General features: G+C 62.1%; 3 protein-coding genes across 3 annotated transcripts; 2 read left to right on the top strand and 1 right to left on the bottom strand.

The window, feature by feature from the left end:
• Positions 1–2,245: 2,245 nt before the first annotated feature.
• SFTPC (surfactant protein C) lies at positions 2,246–6,810 on the bottom strand. Its single transcript, XM_059870343.1, has 11 exons — positions 6,490–6,810; positions 6,243–6,392; positions 5,992–6,132; positions 5,807–5,917; positions 5,558–5,658; positions 5,018–5,078; positions 3,633–4,058; positions 3,042–3,398; positions 2,838–2,948; positions 2,655–2,765; positions 2,246–2,538 (listed from the first exon to the last, which is right to left on the bottom strand). Exons 1-11 carry the CDS (start codon positions 6,532–6,534, stop codon positions 2,443–2,445), a joined length of 1,710 nt encoding a protein of 569 aa, XP_059726326.1. The 5' UTR covers positions 6,535–6,810; the 3' UTR covers positions 2,246–2,442.
• A 484-nt stretch (positions 6,811–7,294) lies between these two features.
• LGI3 (leucine rich repeat LGI family member 3) lies at positions 7,295–11,356 on the top strand. Its single transcript, XM_059870429.1, has 8 exons — positions 7,295–7,690; positions 8,845–8,916; positions 9,019–9,090; positions 9,198–9,269; positions 9,358–9,429; positions 9,896–10,065; positions 10,160–10,324; positions 10,418–11,356. Exons 1-8 carry the CDS (start codon positions 7,476–7,478, stop codon positions 11,233–11,235), a joined length of 1,656 nt encoding a protein of 551 aa, XP_059726412.1. The 5' UTR covers positions 7,295–7,475; the 3' UTR covers positions 11,236–11,356.
• Positions 11,357–14,195: 2,839 nt separating this feature from the next.
• Positions 14,196–19,607, top strand: REEP4 (receptor accessory protein 4). Its single transcript, XM_059870590.1, has 8 exons — positions 14,196–14,369; positions 15,630–15,702; positions 16,268–16,344; positions 16,455–16,575; positions 18,306–18,419; positions 18,516–18,648; positions 18,742–18,896; positions 18,985–19,607. The coding sequence occupies exons 1-8, from the start codon at positions 14,338–14,340 to the stop codon at positions 19,048–19,050; spliced, it is 771 nt and encodes a 256-aa protein (XP_059726573.1). The 5' UTR covers positions 14,196–14,337; the 3' UTR covers positions 19,051–19,607.
• The last annotated feature ends 180 nt before the right edge of the window (positions 19,608–19,787 follow it).

Here is a 19,787-nt window from a genome sequence, read left to right on the forward strand (position 1 = left end):
AGGGAATGTCCCCATCCCAGGAGGCCTGGGGGAATGCCACCTGGCATCAGGATGGGAATGTCCTCATCCCAGGAGCCTCAAGAGGATGTCACCTGGTATCAGGATGGGAATGTCCCCATCCCAGGAGCCTCAGGAGGATGTCACCTGGCATCAGGATGGGAATGTCCCCATCCCAGGAATCTTGAGGGGATGTCACCTGGCATCAGGATGGGAATGTCCCCATCCCAGGAATCTTGAGGGGATGTCACCTGGCATCAGGAAGTGAATGTCTCCATCCCAGGAATCTTGGGGGGATGTTGGGCTTGAACATCAGTATGGGAATGTCCCTATCCCAGGATCTTGAGGGGATGTCACCTGGCAAAGGTCTGAGCATCAGGATGGGAATGTCCTCATCCCAGGAACCCCAGGGGAATGTCACTCGGCAGGGCCTGAGCATAAGGATGGGAATGTCCCCATCCCTGGAGCCCTGGGGGGGGGGATGTCACCTGGCACAAATGTCCCCATCCCAGGAGCCCTGGGGAGATGTCACCTGGCACAGGTTTGAGCATCAGGATGGGAATGTCCCCATCCCAGGAGCCCTGGGGGGGGGATGTCACCTGGCACAGGCACTCGGATTCCAGCGCTCCTACCTCAGCCTGCCCGCCCTGCAGGGTTTCCTTGGCATCCTGGAATGTCAGGTGGGCGATGCCAAGGCCTGGCACCGGCACAGCCGTGAGGGTGGGGGACACCGGGAGCTGCCAGGAGCATTCCTGGATCCCATTCTCAGCTCTTCCACCCCCAGAACCTCCACGGCAAGGAGCAGCCTGGGGTGTTCCCAGCTCCTTTTCCCCCACAGACCGGTGACCCCCTGGGAGACCCCTGTGCAGTGAGAGACTGGCACTGGATTGTCCCCTGTGGCCACTGTGACACAACCCAGGGGGGCTGGAGGGTGGCAGCTCCTCCTCCCAGGGCTGGGATCCCCCACTCCCAGCATCTGCTGGGGGGTTTTACTCTGATTTCCCCTGCCAGGACCCCCGAGGTCCCCGCTGTGCCACAAACCTCCGGAAATCAGAATTATTGCACAGGGACCTGGCCTGCCAACTTTCTGTCACCTCCTCCATCTGCTCCAGCCTTGGGGGGAAGCTGAGGGGGTCTGGGGGTCAGGGAGGGTTTGGGAGGGGACACCCCAGAGCTGCAGGAGGCCCTGGATGGGTGCCCCAGGTCCCGGCCGGCTGCAGCTGCAGCAGCAGCTCCCCTGGTGCTGGGGGGGGGAAGGGGGCTGGAGACTGGGGTGGGGGCAGTGGGGGGCTGGGGGTCCTCACTTTGGGGCTGGTGGGCTCCCATTCCTGGGGATTGGATGGGCTGCTCCGTGTTCCTCCTCTCAGCCCCAGGCCAGAGTCCTGATCCCAAAAACTCCTGGTCCTAATAATGCCAGAATCCCATCCTAATAAAGCCTGATCATGGTCATTATAACTCCTGATCCTTATAGAACCAGCATCTCAGTCCTAATAGTGTCTGATCCCGATAACACCCAATCCCAACAACACCAACATCCCAGTCCTAGCAGCTCCTGATCCTAATAACACCAACATCCCAATAATTCCTGATCCTAACAGTACCAGCATTCCCATCCTAATTACACCTGAGCCTAATAATGCCTGATCTCAGCACCAGCTCCCTTATCCCAAAAACCCCAATAATTCATAATCCTTATAGTGCCTGATCCTGATAACTCCTGATCCCAGCAGCCTGTCCTAAACCACCCCGGCGCTAACGATCGCTGTCCTCGGGCAGCGTCTGGTGGCCGCGCTGCTTTCGGCGCAGGCTGTCTCCAGGAATAGCTCCCAAACCTGATTCTGATTCCTGCCCTTCTCCTTTATTCCGCCCTGGCAGAGCACAGACCCATTTTTCCCGGCTCTGGCAGCAGGACGGGCCAGCTCAGGTCAGGCAGCCACTCTCGGGGGGGGGGCCCTCAGTGAGCCCCCAGGCTGTGGCTGCGACAGAAATTCCCCCAAAATCCAAGCCCGGAGCTCCTCAAGGCGTTTTTAAGGCAGGGGGAAGGCGGGAGCTGGCGGGAGTCGGGAGCGAAGAACTGGAACGGAGAATTGTGTTTTCTTTAAATGTCATGTTTTTTTAAGCTCATTTTTGCACTTGGGTTTGGCGAAGCTGAGAAGACTTAAGTGACAAACCAGCTGTCCCCCGGCACAGCGCAGACACCCCCGCCCCGCCCCCGGCCCCGCGCCCGCAGCCCCCCCAGCTCCGACCCCCTGACCCCTCCTCAGCCCCCGCACCCCAAAATTTGGGTGGGGGGCACGGGGGCGGCCGCGGAGGAGCCGCCGATGCTCCCAGCGGGGGAGCGCCTGTCGGGGGCGCTGCGAGGCAAAGCTGGCGCTGTGGGGGTGCTGCCGGGTGGGCGGGGGTCCCGCAGCCCCCCTGCCCACCCTGCGGGCTCACCCCGCGGGTCTAAGCCCAGTAAACAGGGAGGAGGCTGCACAGGATGCTCGCCGTGGTGCCCAGGAGGGAGCGGTCAGCCAGGGGCACGGAGATCTCCTCCTCAGCCTGGGCAGGGGGACAAGGGACATTCTTCATCATCTTCTTCATCATTCCTCCCCTCAAGGAGGGGCTGCACAAGGCACTGAGCCCCCCTGCCCCCCCCGGCCCAGCCAGGTCCTCACCTGCCGGCGCTGGAAGGTCTCGACCACGGTGTCCAGCCCCGGGATGTTGTCCTTGTCCACGCGGGTCACGTAGCAGGCGCGGTGCAGCCGGGCTCTGTAGCTCACCAGCAGCTGTTGGAAGCCAAACCCGGCTCAGCTCCATCCCATCTCCCCCTCCCCGCGTCCCCAGAGCCCCCCACTCACATTCTTGTAGTCATAGATGACCGTGGCCGCGTTCCCGTCCCCGCTGTCCAGGTAGAAAGTGGCCGCGTCCTCTTCCCAGGCCGGTCCTGCCCACAAACCGCCCCGCAGGACCTGGAGGGGGCCGAGGGGGGTCTCAGAGCCTGCAGCAGCCCCTTCCCCCGGGTGTGGGGGTCCCTTCTGCTGGCACTGGGGGTGCCCACTCACGGTGTCGGCGCGGCGCTGCTCCACGCTCAGCCACATCAGCAGGGCGCCGGCGATGATGACCACCAGCAGGACCAGCACCACCACCACGATCAGCAGGCAGCGCAGGCGGCCGCAGCTCAGCAGCTTGCGAGGCAGGTAGCAGAGCAGCCGAGGGACGAAGCACAGCGACTTCTTGAGGCAGCCGGAGCAGCTGGCGCAGCCGGGACACTTGGGACACTTGGGACACTTGGGGCACTCGCAGCACTTGGGCAGGCAGCAGCATTTGGCGCAGCACCAGCTGCATTTGGTGCAGCATTTGGCGCAGCACGTGGCGCAGGGCAAGCAGCAGCCTGGGCAGCAGCAGCCGTTCCCCGAGTCCTGGGGGGGCGGGAAAGTGGGGGGATTTGGGGTCGGGGGGGTGGAGGTGGGAGCTGGGGGATGCAGGAGGTTGGGGGTGGGATTGCAGCTCTCATCCCGCTGCCCCTCAGCATCCCACGGTCCAAACCCCTCTCCCGGGCACTGGTGCCTTGCTGGGATAAACTGGGCAAAGCCCTGTGCCCAGCTGGTTGCAGGGACACCCTAGGGTGGCAGTGCCACCCTGCAGGGACTCACCTCCTCTTCAAGCACCACCTGCTTCATGCTGCTCTCCATGGCTGCTGCCTCCTCCTCCTCCTCCTCCTCCCATTCCCAGCCCAGTCTGACTGCAGGGACTGGGAGCTTTATACTGGGGCACTGGGGTGGGGACCCCTTGAAGGGTTTGGTGGCCCCGGGGTGCAGCCAGGCCCTGGCATGTGACCCACTCCACTGGTGTTTGCTGAGCGCCCACTCCCAGCTGCATCCCCCTGGGAACCTGCAGCTCAAGAGGCTCCGAGGGCACTGGGTCAAGGACCCTTGTCCCCAGGCACGGGGACTTCTCTGCTGCCCAGGAGCGAGGTGGCAGGGCCAAAGCAAACCCTCCAGGGTGGAGCATCCGGCTGTGGCTGTGCCCAGGGCGAGAGCTGGCTCGTGTCCCTTTGCCAGCTCGGGCACCTGCAGCTGCTTGATGTGGCAAGGAAAACAAACAGGACATGAAAGATTTCCTGTAATCCACGGGGACGGGGTGGGAACGGGGTCACCGTGGCGTGGGGAGTGTCCCTGACCCTCATTCCTGCTCCTGAGGCTGCTCGGACACCACTGCTGGTGGCTTTTGGGGCTGGCAGAGGTGCCCACAGCACCTCTGTGGATTTTTTTGGGCTTAGGGGGTTGCAGCTCTGGCATGTCCCCCTCAGGTGGCAGGGGGACACTGCTGGGCCTTGGTTTTGCCCATCCATGAGCTCCTCCTGCAACTGGAACCCCTCCAGCCCCCCTGAGACCCCCCAACACCCCCAATACTGATTGGGGGGTCGAACGCTGCCTCTTTCCCCAGGGTGTCAAGGGCCACGAGAGTCCCTTGAGTGGCTCCTGGCTGTTTGTTCTGCCCCTGTGGGAGCCCTTATCAGCTTTCCTGGCCCATGGCACCCTCTTGACCCAGCTCCTTATCACCATCAGGGTTTTTTGGGAGGCAGAGCTGTTGGCCCTGAGTCAGCACATGGAAACCTGCAATGTCCCTCCTGTTCCCAGCAAAGCGTCACCCTCTTGGACTATGACCCTTCTGTCAGCCCGTGGCAGTGATTTTGGGGACAACACTGAGTTTGCAGCTCTGGAAAGAACAAATCAACTTCCAGGGGTCTCTTTTTCCCCTTCCAACCACGCTGCTCCTCTGGTTTTCAGTGCAGCACTTGGAAGTGGCCCCAGAGGCTGCTGAAGGGTGATGAAGGGGCAAGAGGGGAGGGAATGGTTGGGAAAAGGGAGAGGATGAGGAGGAGCTGGAGCAAGTGGATCGTGGTGTCTGTGGGTAACACTTGGTTCCCACTGGGGACGTGGCACAGTCTCTCTGTCCCCACCTGCATGAGGAGGGGACAGGGTTGGGAGCTTTTCCTGAATGGCTGGAAGTGCAGAGGCTGCTCCTGTCTCCTCACCCTCCATCCTCCCAACTGGGGGGGCATTGCTGGGGACACGGGGGGAGCACAGGTGGGGACACTGGGAGGACACAGTTGGGGACAATGAGAGGACACAGGTGGGGTCGATGAGAGGGCACAGGTGGGGACACTGTGGGGACACAGCTGGGGACAATGGGAGCATCGTGTGCAGTTGTGCTGCTGCCTCCCGTGTTTGATCCCTCCCACCATGAGGGATTCCCCTCCCCACTCGGCACCCCACAAGGGGACACCCCTGGGACACCGTGTCACTGTCCCCAGCACCCAGGAAGGGCAAGAGCACACTTGGAGGCAGGGGCACAGGCTTTACTTTGTAGACAGAAGCAAATCCCGAAGCAAATTCCACTTTTTTAATGGCGAGAGCAGCGGGAAAGCCGCGGTGCCAAGCGACAGTGGGCGGAGCACCCCCGTGGCGGGGTGGCTGTCCCCGGGATGGGGACGAGGAGGAGGCAGAGAGATTCCCGCCTGGAAGGGGACAGTGGGGGACAGTGCCATCCCCCTGTCGCTGTCCCATTCTGCTGCTACGCCCAGAACACGGGGACGGCGCTGCAGAGGATGTTGATGGTGGTGCCCAGGATGGAGCGGTCAGCCAGGGGCACGGCCTTGTCCCCAACGTCCTCATCCTGCAGGACACAGAATGGAGCAGAGCAGCCACCCCCGGCAGCCGCAGTGTCCCCTCCAGAGGGGACAAACCCCCAGCCCCACATTTCCCAGGCTGGGCTGAGCCCGGTGCGGCTCCACCCCCGTGGCGGCGGGGTTGTCACCGCTCACCTGCCGGCGCTGGAAGGTCTCGGTGACAGCGTCCAGCCCCGGGAAGTTGTCCTTGTCCACGCGGGTGATGTAGCAGGCTCGGTGGCGCCAGGACCTGTAGCCGACCAGCAGCTGCTGGCAGACAGAGCCGGCTCAGCCCGGCACGGTGCTGTGGCCGTGGCGCAGGTCCCCGTGTCCCCACGCACCTTGCTGTAGTCGTACACCACCGCGGCCGAGCCGTTGAGCCCGTCCCGCACGGCGAACGTGCCGCTCCTTTCCTTCTTGCTCATGGCGAGCTCCTGGGCCGTCCCCTCGCCATCCAGCCCGTGGATGCTCATTCGCAACACCTGCCGGGGGGAGAGGGCTCAGGGGGCTCTGCGGGGGCTGAACCCCGCCGCGGTGTCACCCCAGCGCCCCTCCCGGAGCCGGTGGCACCGCGGGCCCTCTCTGCCCTCACCGTCTCGGCGTGCGACTCGCTGAGGTGCAGCCCCAGCAGGAGGAAGGTGACGTTGACCACCACGAGGGCCACCAAGACCAGCGCCACCATCAGCAGGAGGCTCTTGAGCTCGTGGGGGATGCAGGGCAGGCGCGGGGACTCCGTGTACCTCTGTTGGGGACACGGCAGCGCCCGGCTGAGCCGCCAGCCCGGGGGGGGCAGCGGGGGCTCGGCCCCACGCCCAGGGTGGGTGGTGGGTGCTCCTTACCGGAGGTGCCTCCTCCATCAGCGCCTCTTTAGAGCTGTCCTCCATCTCTCCGTGTGCTCCTGTTCCTTTTCCAGCCCGGGCCCGGGGACATTTATAGGATCTCGGGTGGCCGGGGAGGGCTGGGGCCACTCCAGCTGCCGAGTGCCACTTGTGCCGTTTGCTGAGCCCGCAGAAGAGCCAGGGAGGGGACCTAAAACCTCCAAGGGCCCTTCCGCGGCGTTTGTCCGGCAGCGGTGGGGGTGCCAAGGCAAACAGTGGGCAGCGCCCGCCCTCCACACCCAGCCCGGGGCTGCGGCAGGAGGGGCCCCAGCACGTCCCGGGGGAGCTGCACCCCCGGTTCTGCACGGGCAGCTGTGCGAGCCCCCCCCGGGGCGGGGAAGGAGCTGGCTGCACTCATTGTTCCCGAGGGCACCGTGCCAGGGACGGCGCAGATGGACGCCTGGCATGGGAGAGATGGGTGCCTGGGACGGACGGGTGCCCGGGGCGGCGTGGATGGGTGCCCGGTGTGCTGCGGCCACAGCGGGCAGGGCAGGGAGCTGGGGGGGCAGCGCTGAGCTGGGGGAGTCACTGCGGGGGGAGTCACCCCTGTCGTGCCCCCCCAGTTCCGTGCACCCCAAGAACAGCCGGTGGCCGCCACCCCGGCGGGAAATCCCGAGTTTGGTCGCTGCCGGGGACACGCGCGCACGGACACGCGTGCCCGGGGATGCTGGCGCTGTCACTCAGCAGCATCCCTCCCTCCCTCCCTCCCTCCCTCCCTCCCTCCCTCCCTCCCTCCCTCCCTTCCCTCCCTCCCTCCCGCAGCAGCTCCCGGGCATGGTGTGCTGCAGAGCCGCGGGTCAGGCGCCCGCAGCCTCCGCCGCTTCTCCTCCACCCTGAGATCCCCGGGGGAATAAAAAAAGAGAGGAGAAAAGGTTTTTCCACAGCTGTCGGGCACAGCGGCGTTGAGAGCAGCTCCCGGGATCAAGCAGGGATCAGGCCAGGGCGTGATGGAGCTGCGGCGCGGGAGGAGGATGCCGAGGGACCAGCTCCCCGCTCGCCTCCTCCTCCTCCTCGCCGTGGCCTGGCTCTGGCTGCCGGCGGAGGGGCGGCGGCCTCCCCGGCCTCCCCCTTGCCCCCCGAGCTGCTCCTGCACCCGGGACACGGCTTTTTGCGTGGACTCCAAGGCCGTGCCCAAAAACCTGCCCCCCGAGGTCATCTCGCTGTGAGTACCCGGGGAGGGGACAGCGGTGGGGACAGCGTCACATCCCGGGAGTGCAGGGCTGGCAGGGGCTGCTGGCGGTCCTGGAGGGACAGGGACCCCCCTGCTGTGCTGCACAGGGGGACAAAGGCGTGGCAGGGCGGGGTGCGGTCAGTGTGGGGGGCTCCGGGGGAAGGAGGAGGCTGGGGACAGCCGGGGACATGTCCCTGTGTCCTGCGGTGCTGGCACACGCAGCCATCCATCGGTGCCAAACAGAGCAGGGCTGCAGCCTGTCCCCGCCGCCACCTTGGGGCGCAGAACCCCCAGGGGACACGGCGGTGACCTTGGCGACCGCAGCCCCAAGGGACACGACTGGGGGGGGCGGGGTCATGATGGAGGGGACCCCGGGGACAGGGCTGTGGCCCGGAGCCTGGCACGGGGAGGAGTGGCAGATGTGGGTGTTCACAGCTGTGTGAGTGTGGTTACACACCCGTTTGTGTATATTTACACACGGGTGTGAGCTTACACACCTGTTTGTGTGTGTGCTTACACACGTGTGTGGGCTACACCTGTGTGTGTGTGTGCTTGCACACTTGTTTGTGTGTGCTACGCCTGTGTGCATGTGCTTACACACCCGTTTGTGTGTGTTACACCTCTGTGTGTGTTACACCTGTGTCTGTGTGTGCTTACACACCTGTTTGTGTGTGTTACACCTGTTTGTGTGTTACACCTGTGTCTGTGTGTGCTTACACACCTGTTTGTGTGTGTTACACCTGTCTGTGTGTGCTTGCACTCCAGTCTGTGTGTGTTTACACACCCGTTTGCGTGTGTTACACCTGTCTGTGTGTTTACACACTGGTTAGTGTGTGTTACACCTGTCTGTGTGTGCTTGCACTCCAGTTTGTGGGTGTTCACACACATGTGCAAGCACGTGGCCCCAGGCCAGGGGCTGCCGCAGGGCGTGGGCAGCCTGGGGTTGGTGCCAGCCCCCTGCACCTCGTCCCCTCCGTGTCCCCACACAGGGCAGGGTGCCTGCTGGGGTCCCTCTGCCAATGCCAGCACCCCTGACGGGCTGTCCTGGCAGGCAGCAGGTGACACACAGCCCCTGCTGGGGGGCACGGGGGTGGCAGTGCCACTCTGCTGCCGTCCCCTCTCCTGCAGCTGCGTCTCTCCCGCAGGACCATGGTGAACGCGGCTTTCACGGAGATCCGGGAGGCGGCTTTCGCCCACATCCCCTCCCTGCAGTTCCTGTAGGTGCCCCCCTGGTGCCCCCCAGCCGGGCATCCCGGTGCCCCCCTCGGTGCCCGCCCTGCCCAGCCCGGCGCTGACGCCTCCCCTCCCTCTCTTTGCAGCCTCCTCAACTCCAACAAGTTCACGCTGATCGGGGACAACGCCTTCGCCGGGCTCTCGCACCTGCAGTACCTGTGTGTGACACGGGGACAGCGAGGGCACAGGGAGGGCACAGGGAGGGCACAGGGAGGGCACACGGGGACCCTCGGGGTGGCCCCATCACTGTCTGCTCCCGTTCCAGGTTCATTGAGAACAATGACATCCAGGCGCTCTCAAAGGCCACTTTCCGTGGGCTCAAGTCCCTGACACACCTGTGAGCACCCGGGGGACACTGTGGGGGTGGCCCTGTCCCTTCATCACTGTCAGGGATGTGTCACCTCCACGACCCTTCTTGTCCCCAGGTCCTTGGCCAACAACAACCTGCAGACGCTGCCACGGGACCTCTTCAAGCCACTGGACATCCTGAGTGACCTGTGAGGCTGCCACAGCATTGGGGACACCGGGCTGGGAGAGGGTGACATCCCAGGGGCTGGCAATTGGGCAGGGCTCAGTCTGCTGGGGGTGACTCGGTGCCATCCCTGGCAGGGAACCCTGGGACACTGAGCTGGGGAGAGGTGACATCCTGGTGGGTGCCGGGGGTGATGGTGCCATTCCTGGCTGGGAGCCCTGGGACACTGAGCTGGGGAGAGGAGACACACCAGTGGGTGCTGGGTGTGACTCGGTGCCATCCCTGGTAGGGACCCCCAGAACACTGAGTTGGGGAGAGATGACACACCAGTGGGTTCTGGTGCCATCCATGACAGGGACCCCAGGGACTGAGCTGGGGAGAGGTGACACACCAGTGGGTACTGGTGCCATCCCTGGCAGGGACTGCCAGGACACTGAGCTGGGGAGAGGGTGACACACCAGTGGGATGTGACTTGGTGCCATCCCTGGCAGGGACCTCCGTGGCAACTCGCTGGCCTGTGACTGCAAGATCAAGTGGCTGGTGGAGTGGCTGGAGAGCACCAACACCACGGTCCCCGCCGTCTTCTGCAGCAGCCCTGGGCAGTTCGAGGGACAGCGGATCCGGGACCTGGCTCTTGGTGACTTCCAGTGCATCACCACAGGTAAGGCACCACAGTCACCTGTCACCTGTCACTTGTCACTTGTCACCTCACTGCTGGGTGTTCAGACCTTCACTGCCGCCTCTCCCTGCTCCAGATTTCGTGATGCACCAGGTCCTGCCCTTCCAGGCGGTGTCAGCCGAGCCCTTCACCTACGCCAGTGACCTGTACGTGGCCCTGGCACAGCCCAGCGCCAGCAGCTGCTCCATCCTCAAGTGGGACTACGTGGAGCGCAAACTCCGCGACTTCGACCGCATCCCCGGTGAGGAGTCGGGCTGGGGGTCCCCTCCTGGGCTGGGACCCTCTTTGGGGTGCCCTGGGATGGCACGGTGTGACTTTGTGGTTCCGTCCCCAGCTCACTCGGCGGTGCACTGCAAGCCCATCGTGGCGCAGGAGCAGCTCTACGTGGTGGTGGCGCAGCTCTTTGGAGGCTCCTACATCTACCGCTGGGACACGGCCGTGGACAAGTTCATCAAGATCCAGGACATCGACAGCCAGAAGATCCGCAAGCCCAACGACATCGAGGCCTTCCAGATCGAGGGCGACTGGTACTTCGTCATCGCCGACAGCTCCAAGGCGGGCTCCACCAGCCTCTACCGCCTCAACCAGAACGGCTTCTACTCCCACCAAGCCCTCCACGCCTGGCACCGCGACACCGACGTGGAGTACGTGGAGAACGACGGCAAACCCCGGCTGATCATCTCCAGCAGCTCCCAGGCCCCCGTCATCTACCAGTGGAGCCGGGCTCAGAAGCAGTTCGTGCCGCAGGGCGAGGTGGGCGAGATGCTGGACGTGCAGATGGTGAAGCACTTCAGGGCCAAGCGGGAGCAGTTCCTGTGCCTCAGCCGCTACATCGGCGACTCCAAGGTGGTGCGCTGGGAAGGGCAGCGCTTCGTGGAGGTGCAGACGCTGCCGTCCCGCGGCTCCATGGTGATGCAGCCCTTCGCCGTGGGCCAGCGGCAGTACCTGGCGCTGGGCAGCGACTTCTCCTTCACCCACGTCTACCTGTGGGAAGAGGAGAAGCAGAAGTTTGCCAAGTTCCAGGAGCTGTCGGTGCAGGCGCCGCGGGCGTTCCGGGCCGTGCCGGCGGCCGACGTGCAGCTGCTGCTGGCGCCCAGCTTCAAGGCCAACACGCTGGTGTACCGGCACGTGGTGGTGGACCTCAGCCTGTAGCTGGCACCTGGAGAGCCACCAGACATGCATGTGCCCACCACCCCTTGTCCCACCCCCTGTCCCGGCCGTCCACCTTCACCCAGCCCCACCGTGCCTCAGTTTCCCCACGGTGCTCCCCGGTTCACCCTGTGGGATGCAGGGAGGGAGGGTGGGACACCCCTTGTGCTGCAGAGCTGCGCCCCTGGGGGGGTGGAGAGGGTCTGGGGGGTCTTTGTCTGCTCGGGCCGTGGGCTGGGAGCTGGTGGCAGGAAAGGAGGGGCGACAGCGGGCAGGGATGTGGCAGGAGGGGTGGGGGGTTCCCAGGATGTTGAGGGACTTTGGAAAGCTCCAAAGTGGGCGGGATGGCCAAGGTGGATGTGGTGGGATGGCCCGGGGAGCGTGGGGTGCTCTGAGATGCAGATGGGATGCTGAGGATGATGATGGGATGCTCCAGGATGCTCTGAGGATGATGATGGGATGCTCCAGGATGCTCTGAGGATGATGATGGCATGCTCCAGGATGCTCTGAAGATGATGATGAGGTGCTCCAGGATGCTCTGAGGATGCAGATGTGATGCTGAGGATGATGATGGGGTGCTCCAGGATGCCCTGAGGATGATGATGGGATGCTCCAGGATGCCCTGAGGTGGATGAAGCAGTGGACAGTGGAATGCTCCAGGCCAGCAGCTCCCGTCCCTCCCCGTGCATGCCCAGCAGCTCCCCGTGCCCACGGCCCCGCTGCCAGGCAGGACCCAGCGTGCCAGCGGGGTGTCCGTGCCCACCAACCCCCCAATAAACACACTGTGCCCCCCAGCCCTGCCCGTGTGTCCTTCCAGCCACGGGGTGCCCGCTCCACCCGACATTCTACTCCCCCAGGGAGAGGGAATTCCTCATTTTTGGGAGCTCCAGGCCCAGCATTTGGTGTTTTTCCAGCAGAAACCTCAGCCCACCTCAGTGCCCAACATTCCACTGCCCCAGGGAGAAGGAATTCCTCATTTTTGGGTGCTCCTGGCCCCACATGTGGGGTTTTTTCCCAGCAGAAACCTCGTCCCACCTCAGTGCCCACTCCACTCAACATTCTGGAGCCCCAGGGAGAAGGAATTCCTCATTTTTGAGTGCTCCTGACCCTGCATTTGGTGTTTTTTCCAGCAGAAACCTCATCCCACCTCAGTGCCCGCTCCACCCAACATTCTGCTGCCCCGGGGAGAGGGAATTCCTCATTTTGGGGGCACTTGGTGTTTTTCCCAGCAGAAACCTGGTCCCCTTCAGTGCCTGCTCCATCCGACATTCTGCTGCCCTGGGGAGAGGGAATTCCTCATTTTTGGCTGCTCCAGGCCCTGCCCGTGGGTTTTTTCCAGCAGAAACCTCAGCCCACCTTAGTGCCCGACAGCCCACTGCCCCAGGGAGAGGGAATTCCTCATTTTTGGGTGCTCCAGGCCCTGCATGTGGGGCTTTTCCCAGCAGAAACCTCATCCCACCTCGGTGCCTGCTCCACCCAACATTCTGCTGCCCTGGGGAGAGGGAATTCCTCCTTTTTGGGTGCTCCTGACCCTGCACTTGGTGGTTTTTCCAGCAGAAATCTCCTCCCACCTCAGTGCCTGACATTCTCTGCCCCGGGAGAGGGAATTCCTCATTTTAGGGCGCACGTGGGGTTTTTTTCCCAGCAGAAACCTGGTCCCAGGGCAGGGGTGGGAAGCAGGAGGAGTTTCCCCAGGGAGGGGAGTCCCGGCTGGACTGGTTTTCCAGGGGAGCCTTTCCCCGGCTCCCAGGTGGATAAATATGCATGTGAAAAAGCAGCAATTAAGAGCACAATTAAAGATCCTCTGGCGGGTAACAGGCAGCCGCGGGGCACGGATGGGTTTGGGGAGGGGATGGCTCTGGCAGGGCATTGCCACGTGGCCCTGCCTCAGTTTCCCCGGCAGGAAAACGCAGATTTGAAAGCACAGGGAGCACTGCAGGAGGGTTCGGGCACTTCCACCGTGGCCGTGACTGGGATGGGGAATTTGGGGAGGCCTGGGTCGGTTTTGGGGCTGCAGGGCCCGGAGAGGGGATTCAAGCAGCTTTTGATTTTTGGGGGCATCTTTCAGGGCTCCACTCTTGCAGTGGAGTGATCCCCACCGTCCTTTAGGGCACCAAAAAAGCGTCACATCCCCTCCAGACCCCCAAAAATTTCTTTAACATCAGTCAGAGTGGCTCTCCCATCCTTTCCCTACCAGTTTATTGATTTAAAAATTGTGTGTTTTAATATATAAAAATATGTGTATTAGGGAATTAATTTTTATGTTTTAAGGAGCATTTACTATAGGTTATATATTAATATATTGCATATTACTGTAGAGATATTCGATATATATGGGGAAATTGAAACACGACATTTTTTGGTATGTTTAGGAGATTTATTGAAATTTAAAGTATATATTAATGTATAATAAGTATATTGATATAATATATCAATAGATATTATATATATTGATATACCGAATATTATATGTAATCAATATATATTATATTGATATTATATAAAAATTACAATATATATTAGATAATTATTATAATTATTAATATAATAAGATCATTTAATATCTATTATCTATGATAATCTATTATATATTATATATTATATATTATATATTATATATTATATATTATATATTATATATTATATATTATATATTATATATTATATATTATATATTATATATTATAAATAATATATGTATAATATAAATATATTTATAAATATTGAGATATATTTATATAATACATATTTATAGAATATGTATTACATAAATATATTGATATTTAATATATTTAAGGCATTTATAAAATATTTTTATTTTATAAAGCTGCGGCTCCCCGCTCCACCCGTGGGTCACACTTTAAGGGGCTCTGTTGCCCTTTTAAAGGCATTGCCCTTTTAAGATGCTCCGTTGCCCTTTTAAGACCATTGCCCTTTTAAGAGCTGCCGGTGGGGCCCGGACCGCGCCTGCGCGGCTCGGTTGCTGCAACTTTCAACTTTTGGGATTCGCTCCCTCGGGGTTCGGGGGGAATTTGGGGGGATTTGGGAGCTCCCGGGGGGCGCAGCACCGCCCCTTCCGCCCGGGCCTTCAGCCCCGGCCGCGCCATGGTGTCCTGGATCCTCAGCCGGGTGATTGAGTGAGTGGGGTCCTGGCGGTGTAACGGGAGGGGGGGCGGTCACAGGGATCCCCCATTCCCGGTCCCCCCCTCCCGCTGTTCCATTAGCGGGGGTCCCCGTCCTGGGCCCGCACCGGAGACTCCTCGGAGACGCCCCCGGTGAGGTTTGGGGGCCCGACCCCAAATTTCCCTATGGGGGTAACCAACACCCCCCCTTTCAAACGTGCCACCCCCAAAATGGATCCCTGAGCTGCTGCTGGGCCTCCCTGCCCGGCCTGAGCTGGGTGGGCACGGCTGGGGTGCCCGGCATCACCCAGGGGTGGGGGTCCCCTGAGGAGGCCCTGCCCCATCTGCAGGGGTCTCTGCCCACAGGGTGACCCCATTTCCTGGCGGTGTCCCTGCTCTGAGGGTCCCCCCATTTCCTGGCGGGGTCTTTGCCCACAGGGTGCCTCCATTTCCTGGCGGGGTCCCTGCTCTGAGGGTCCCCCCGTTTCCTGGCGAGGTCCTTGCTCTGAGGGTCCCCCAATTTCCTGGCGATGTCTTTGCCCACAGGGTGCCCCCATTTCCTGGCGGGGTCCCTGCTCTGATATCCCCCCGTTTCCTGGCGGGGTCCCTGCTCTGAGGGTCCCCCCGTTTCCTGGCGGGGTCTCTTCCCAGAGGATCCCCCCGTTTCCTGGCGGGGTCTTTGCCCACAGGGTGCCCCCATTTCCTGGCGGGGTCTCTTCCCAGAGGATCCCCCCATTTCCTGGCGGTGTCCCTGCTCTGAGGGTCCCCCCGTTTCCTGGCGAGGTCCTTGCTCTGAGGGTCCCCCCATTTCCTGGCGGGGTCTTTGCCCACAGGGTGCCCCCATTTCGTGGCGGGGTCCCTGCTCTGAGGGTCCCCCCGTTTCCTGGCGGGGTCTCTTCCCAGAGGATCCCCCCATTTCCTGGCGGGGTCCCTGCCCAGAGCAGAGACCCCAGGTGGGTGTTTGGGGGTGCTGGCACCTCCCTCAGCGCCCCGGCACTGAGCCTGGCACCGGGGACGGAGCCCGCGGGGAGCAGCCGGGGCCCTGCCCTGCCCGGACAGGTCGGGCCGGTCCCGGGGCTGTGGGAGCCGCACGGTGCTCATGGCCGAGCCTTCCCGGAGCCTCCCGGGCCGCTGTCCCAGCCTCTCCGGGCTCGGCCCGGTGCTGGAGGGGCTCCAGGCCGGGCTGCGGCGCCGGGCCCGGCGGCTCTGCTGGGCCGGGCTGCTGCTGCTCTATGCGGGCTGGCCGCGCTGCCTCACCCCTGCCCTGCGCTACAGGCTGCTCTTCGGGATGCTCTACCCGGCCTACGCCTCCTACAAGGCTGTGAAGACGAAAAACATCCGGGAATACGTGAGTCAAGTACCTGGGGAGCCCTTTTCCTGGGGCTCCAGTCCCCCCCTTTTCCTGGGGCTCCCTTTTCTTGGGACTCCAGTCCTCTTTTTTCCCGGACCACAGTCACTCCCCCTTTTCCCTGGGACTCCAGTCTCCCCCTTTCTGGGGTCCAGTCCCCCTTTCTGGGGTTCAGCCCCCCTTTTCCCAGGCTTCAGTCCCCCACTGTTCCCGAGCTCCAAGTCCCCCCTTTTCCCCAGACTCCAGTGTCCCATTTCCAGGGTTCAGGCACCCTTTTCCCGGGGCTCCAGTCCCCCCTCCTTTTCTGGGGCTCCAGTCCCCTTCTTTCCCCAGATCCCAGTCCCCCTTTCTGGGGTTCAGCCACCCTTTCCAGGGCTCCAGTCCATCCCCCTTTCCAGGCTCCAGTCCCCCCCTTTTCCCTGAGCTCCAATCTTCTTTTCCCAGTCTCCAATGCCCCTTTCTGGGGTTCATCCCCCCTTTTCCCAGTCTTCAGCCCCTTTTTCTGGGCTCCAGCCCCCCTTTTCCCAGCCCCAGCCCCCCTGATGGGCTCCCCATGGCTCCCCAGGTCCGATGGATGATGTACTGGATCGTCTTCGCTCTCTTCATGACCGCAGAGACCTTCACCGACCTCTTCATCTCCTGGTGAGCCTGGGGAGGGACTCAGACCTGTCTGTCTGTCCCCAGCCCCCCCAGATGTGTGGGGGACCGTGAGGTGCCTTTGGAGCCCGCCATCTCCTGCCCCTCTCGCCCAGGCTCCCCTTCTACTACGAGGTGAAGATGGCTTTTGTCATCTGGCTGCTGTCCCCGTACACGCGGGGGGCCAGCCTGCTCTACCGCCGCTTCGTGCACCCCACACTGGCCCGCAGGGAGAAGGTAAAACCCCAAAATCCGGGGGTCCCCCTGCCCGGCCTGGGGGGGTCAGCCCCCCCTCGAGTTGGGGTGGTGGTACCCTGGAGATGTGGCATTGTCTCAGGTCATGGGAGGTGACAATGCGCAGGGATGTGGGGATGCACTGGGGGGTGACAATGCCCTGAGAGGTGACAGTGCTCAGGGATGTGGGGATGCACTGGAGGGTGACAATGCCCTGGGAGGTGACAGTGCTCAGGGATGGAGGGATGCACTGGAGGGTGACAATGCCCTGAGAGGTGACAGTGCTCAGGGATGTGGGGATGCACTGGGAGGTGACAATGCCCTGGGAGGTGACAGTGCTCAGGGATGTGGGGATGCACTGGGAGGTGACAATGCCCTGAGAGGTGACAGTGCTCAGGGATGTGGGGATGCACTGGGAGGTGACAATGCCCTGGGAGGTGACAGTGCTCAGGGATGTGGGGATGCACTGGAGGGTGACAATGCCCTGGGAGGTGACAGTGCTCAGGGATGTGGGGATGCACTGGGAGTGACAATGCCCTGGGAGGTGACAGTTCTCAGGGGTGGGGGGATGCACTGGAGGGTGACAATGCCCTGGGAGGTGACAGTGCTCAGGGATGTGGGGATGCACTGGGGGGTGACAATGCCCTGAGAGGTGACAGTGCTCAGGGGTGGGGGGATGCACTGGGGGGTGACAATGCCCTGGGAGGTGACAATGCGCAGGGATGTAGGGATGCACTGGAGGGTGACAATGCCCTGAGAGGTGACAGTGCTCAGGGATGTAGGGATGCACTGGGAGGTGACAATGCTCAGGGGACTCAGGGAATGCCCCAGGTCATGGCATTGCCCTGGGAGGTGACAGTGCTCAGGGACATGGCATTGCCCTGGGAGTCACGGTGCCCTGGGAGGTGCCAATGCTCAGGGAATGCCCCAGGATATGGCATTGCCCTGCCGGGTGACAATGCCCTGGGACATGGTGCTGCACTGGGGGGTGACAGTTCCCTGGGAGTGACAGTGCCCTGGGACATGGTGATGTGCTGGGGGGGGTGACAGTGCTCAGGGAATACCCCAGGACATGGCATTGCCCTGGGACGTGACAGTGCCCTGGGAAGTGACAATGCTCAGGGACATGCCATTGCTTTATAAGGTGACAGTGCCGTGGGACACGGCAATGCCTTGGGAGGTGACAATGCCCTGGGACATGGTGTTGTACTAGAAGGTGACAATGCTCAGGGACATTGCAATGCCCCAGGATGGTGATAGTGCCCCAGGTTGTTGTGATGTCCCTGGGAGGTGACAATGCCTAGGGACATGGTGACAATGCCCTGGGAGGTGACAATGCCTAGGGACATGATGATGCATTGGGGGGTGACAATGCTCAGGGAATGCCCCAGAACATGGCATTGCCCTGGGAGATGACAGTGCCCTGGGAAGTGACATGCCCTGGGACATGGTGTTGTACTAGGAGGTGACAATGCTCAGGGACATTGCAATGCCCCAGGAGGGTGATGGTGCCCCAGGTTGTTGTGATGTCTCTGGGAGGTGACAATGCCCAGGGAGGTGGTGATGCACTGGGGGGTGACAATGCTTAGGGAATGCTCCAGGACATGGCATTGCCCAGGGAGGTGACAGTGCCCAGGGAGGTGACGATGCCCAGGGAGCTGGCCATGCCCCGGAGGTGACACTGCCCCGGGCCACCCCCCTGCACTGCCAGCACCTCCCCGTTTGTCTCTCAGGACATTGACGCGTTCCTGGTCCGTGCCTGCGAGTGCGGCTACGAGACCGCGCTGCGCTTCGGCAAGAGGGGCCTCACCCTGGCGGCCACCGCCGCTGTCCAGGCGGCCACCAAGGTACCCAGCAGGAAACCCCGCCCCAGCAGGGTGGCAGGAGAGGGTGACATCCCCTGGGATGGTGTCTGATCTGTCCTCTCCGTGTCCCCCATGCAGAGCCAGGGCGCGCTGGCCGGGCGGCTCCGCAGCTTCAGCATGCAGGACCTGCGCTCCCTGCCCGAGCAGGCCCCCGTGCACTTCCAGGACCCGCTGTACCTGGAGGAGCAGGAGGGCCTCCAGCAGCCCCTGGGTGAGCAGCTGGGTGGTCATAGAGGATAGGGGGGCCCAGCCAAGCCCACAGTGGACACGCTGGAGGTGGCTTGCATGTCCCCTCTGTCCCCAGCCTACAGCGCTGGCCTCCGCTACGAGAGCGAGTCGGACGAGGAGGAGCTGTGGTCGGACTCGCAGGTGTCCCCCTCGGCGTCCCCACGCCGGGATCCCAGACCCCTGACCCGCTGCCAGAGCCTGAGAACCCTGAGGAAGAAGCCAGCAAAAGAGGTGACATGGGAGGGGGACACACGGTGGGGGTGTGGGGCTGCCTCAGGGGGTCCTGACTGTCCTTGTCCCCGTCCCTTTCCCTGCCCAGGGCTCTTCCCGGCTCCTGCGCAGCCGGGCCAGGAGGAGAGCGGCTCTGTCAGAGCAGGACAGCTGAAAATGCCAGGAAACTTCTGCCAGGAGGCTGGAGAGGAATTTGCTGCTGCGGCATCAGGAGGGACCTGTGGCTCCTGGCGTCCCTGGGGTGGCTTCTGCACCCCCGGGGAGGCTCCTTGTGTCCCCAGGGTGGCTCCTGCACCCCTGGGGAGGCTCCTGCACCCCTGGGATCCTCACACTGTAAATCCCTTCCATGTGGCCCCTCGAGGAGGGGGGAGCAGCTCATCCCCAGACCCCCCAGCTTGGCGCTGGCGCCTCTCCTGTGGGGTCTGGCCCCTCCTTCTCCCCCATCCAACGAACACTACAGGCTCCCCCCCTCTCCTGCTGCCATGGTGCCTTATTCACAACATTCCCGTTCCCCTGGGAGCCAGGAGTGGATGTGCCTTGTCCGTCTGAAGCCAAAGCCATGGTCCCTGCCTGGGCCCCCCCCCAGACACAGACTGACACCCCCATACTTGAGCCCAGAGCACTGGGCAGCGCACAGCTTTTAGCATTCCCCTCTCCCAAAAAGAGGGTTTTGTACCTGGAAAAATAAATGTTTGTTTCAGACTTCGGGAAGCAGGAGTTGTCCCCAGTGCTCTCCCCTTCCACAGGAAGCATCCTGAGATTGGTTTTTCTCTTGGAGGAAGCTCTGGAATCCATCTGAGACTCCTCCAGGGCCTCTCCCAGAGTGTTTCCACCCATGTTCCAGGGTCCCAGACTCCCAGGTACAGTCCCAGACTCTTCCAGGAAAGTTTC

The sequence above is a fragment of the Haemorhous mexicanus genome, chromosome 30, assembly GCF_027477595.1.
Source record: "Haemorhous mexicanus isolate bHaeMex1 chromosome 30, bHaeMex1.pri, whole genome shotgun sequence".
Taxonomy (NCBI): domain Eukaryota; kingdom Metazoa; phylum Chordata; class Aves; order Passeriformes; family Fringillidae; genus Haemorhous; species Haemorhous mexicanus.

Coding starts and splice junctions, on each gene's coding strand:
- REEP4 (XM_059870590.1), top strand. CDS start 14,338: ATGGTGTCCTGGATCCTCAGCCGGGTGATTGA. Junction 16,576..18,305: donor CACTGGCCCGCAGGGAGAAG/GTAAAACCCCAA, acceptor TTTGTCTCTCAG/GACATTGACGCGTTCCTGGT. Junction 18,649..18,741: donor GGGCCTCCAGCAGCCCCTGG/GTGAGCAGCTGG, acceptor CTCTGTCCCCAG/CCTACAGCGCTGGCCTCCGC.
- SFTPC (XM_059870343.1), bottom strand. CDS start 6,534: ATGGAGGACAGCTCTAAAGAGGCGCTGATGGAGGAGGCACCTCCG. Junction 4,059..5,017: donor CCCAGTTGGGAGGATGGAGG/GTGAGGAGACAG, acceptor TGCCACATCAAG/CAGCTGCAGGTGCCCGAGCT. Junction 2,949..3,041: donor AGCAGCGCCGCGCCGACACC/GTGAGTGGGCAC, acceptor GGCCCCCTCCAG/GTCCTGCGGGGCGGTTTGTG.
- LGI3 (XM_059870429.1), top strand. CDS start 7,476: ATGGAGCTGCGGCGCGGGAGGAGGATGCCGAGGGACCAGCTCCCCGCT. Junction 7,691..8,844: donor CCCCCCGAGGTCATCTCGCT/GTGAGTACCCGG, acceptor TCTCTCCCGCAG/GACCATGGTGAACGCGGCTT. Junction 9,091..9,197: donor CTCTCGCACCTGCAGTACCT/GTGTGTGACACG, acceptor CTCCCGTTCCAG/GTTCATTGAGAACAATGACA.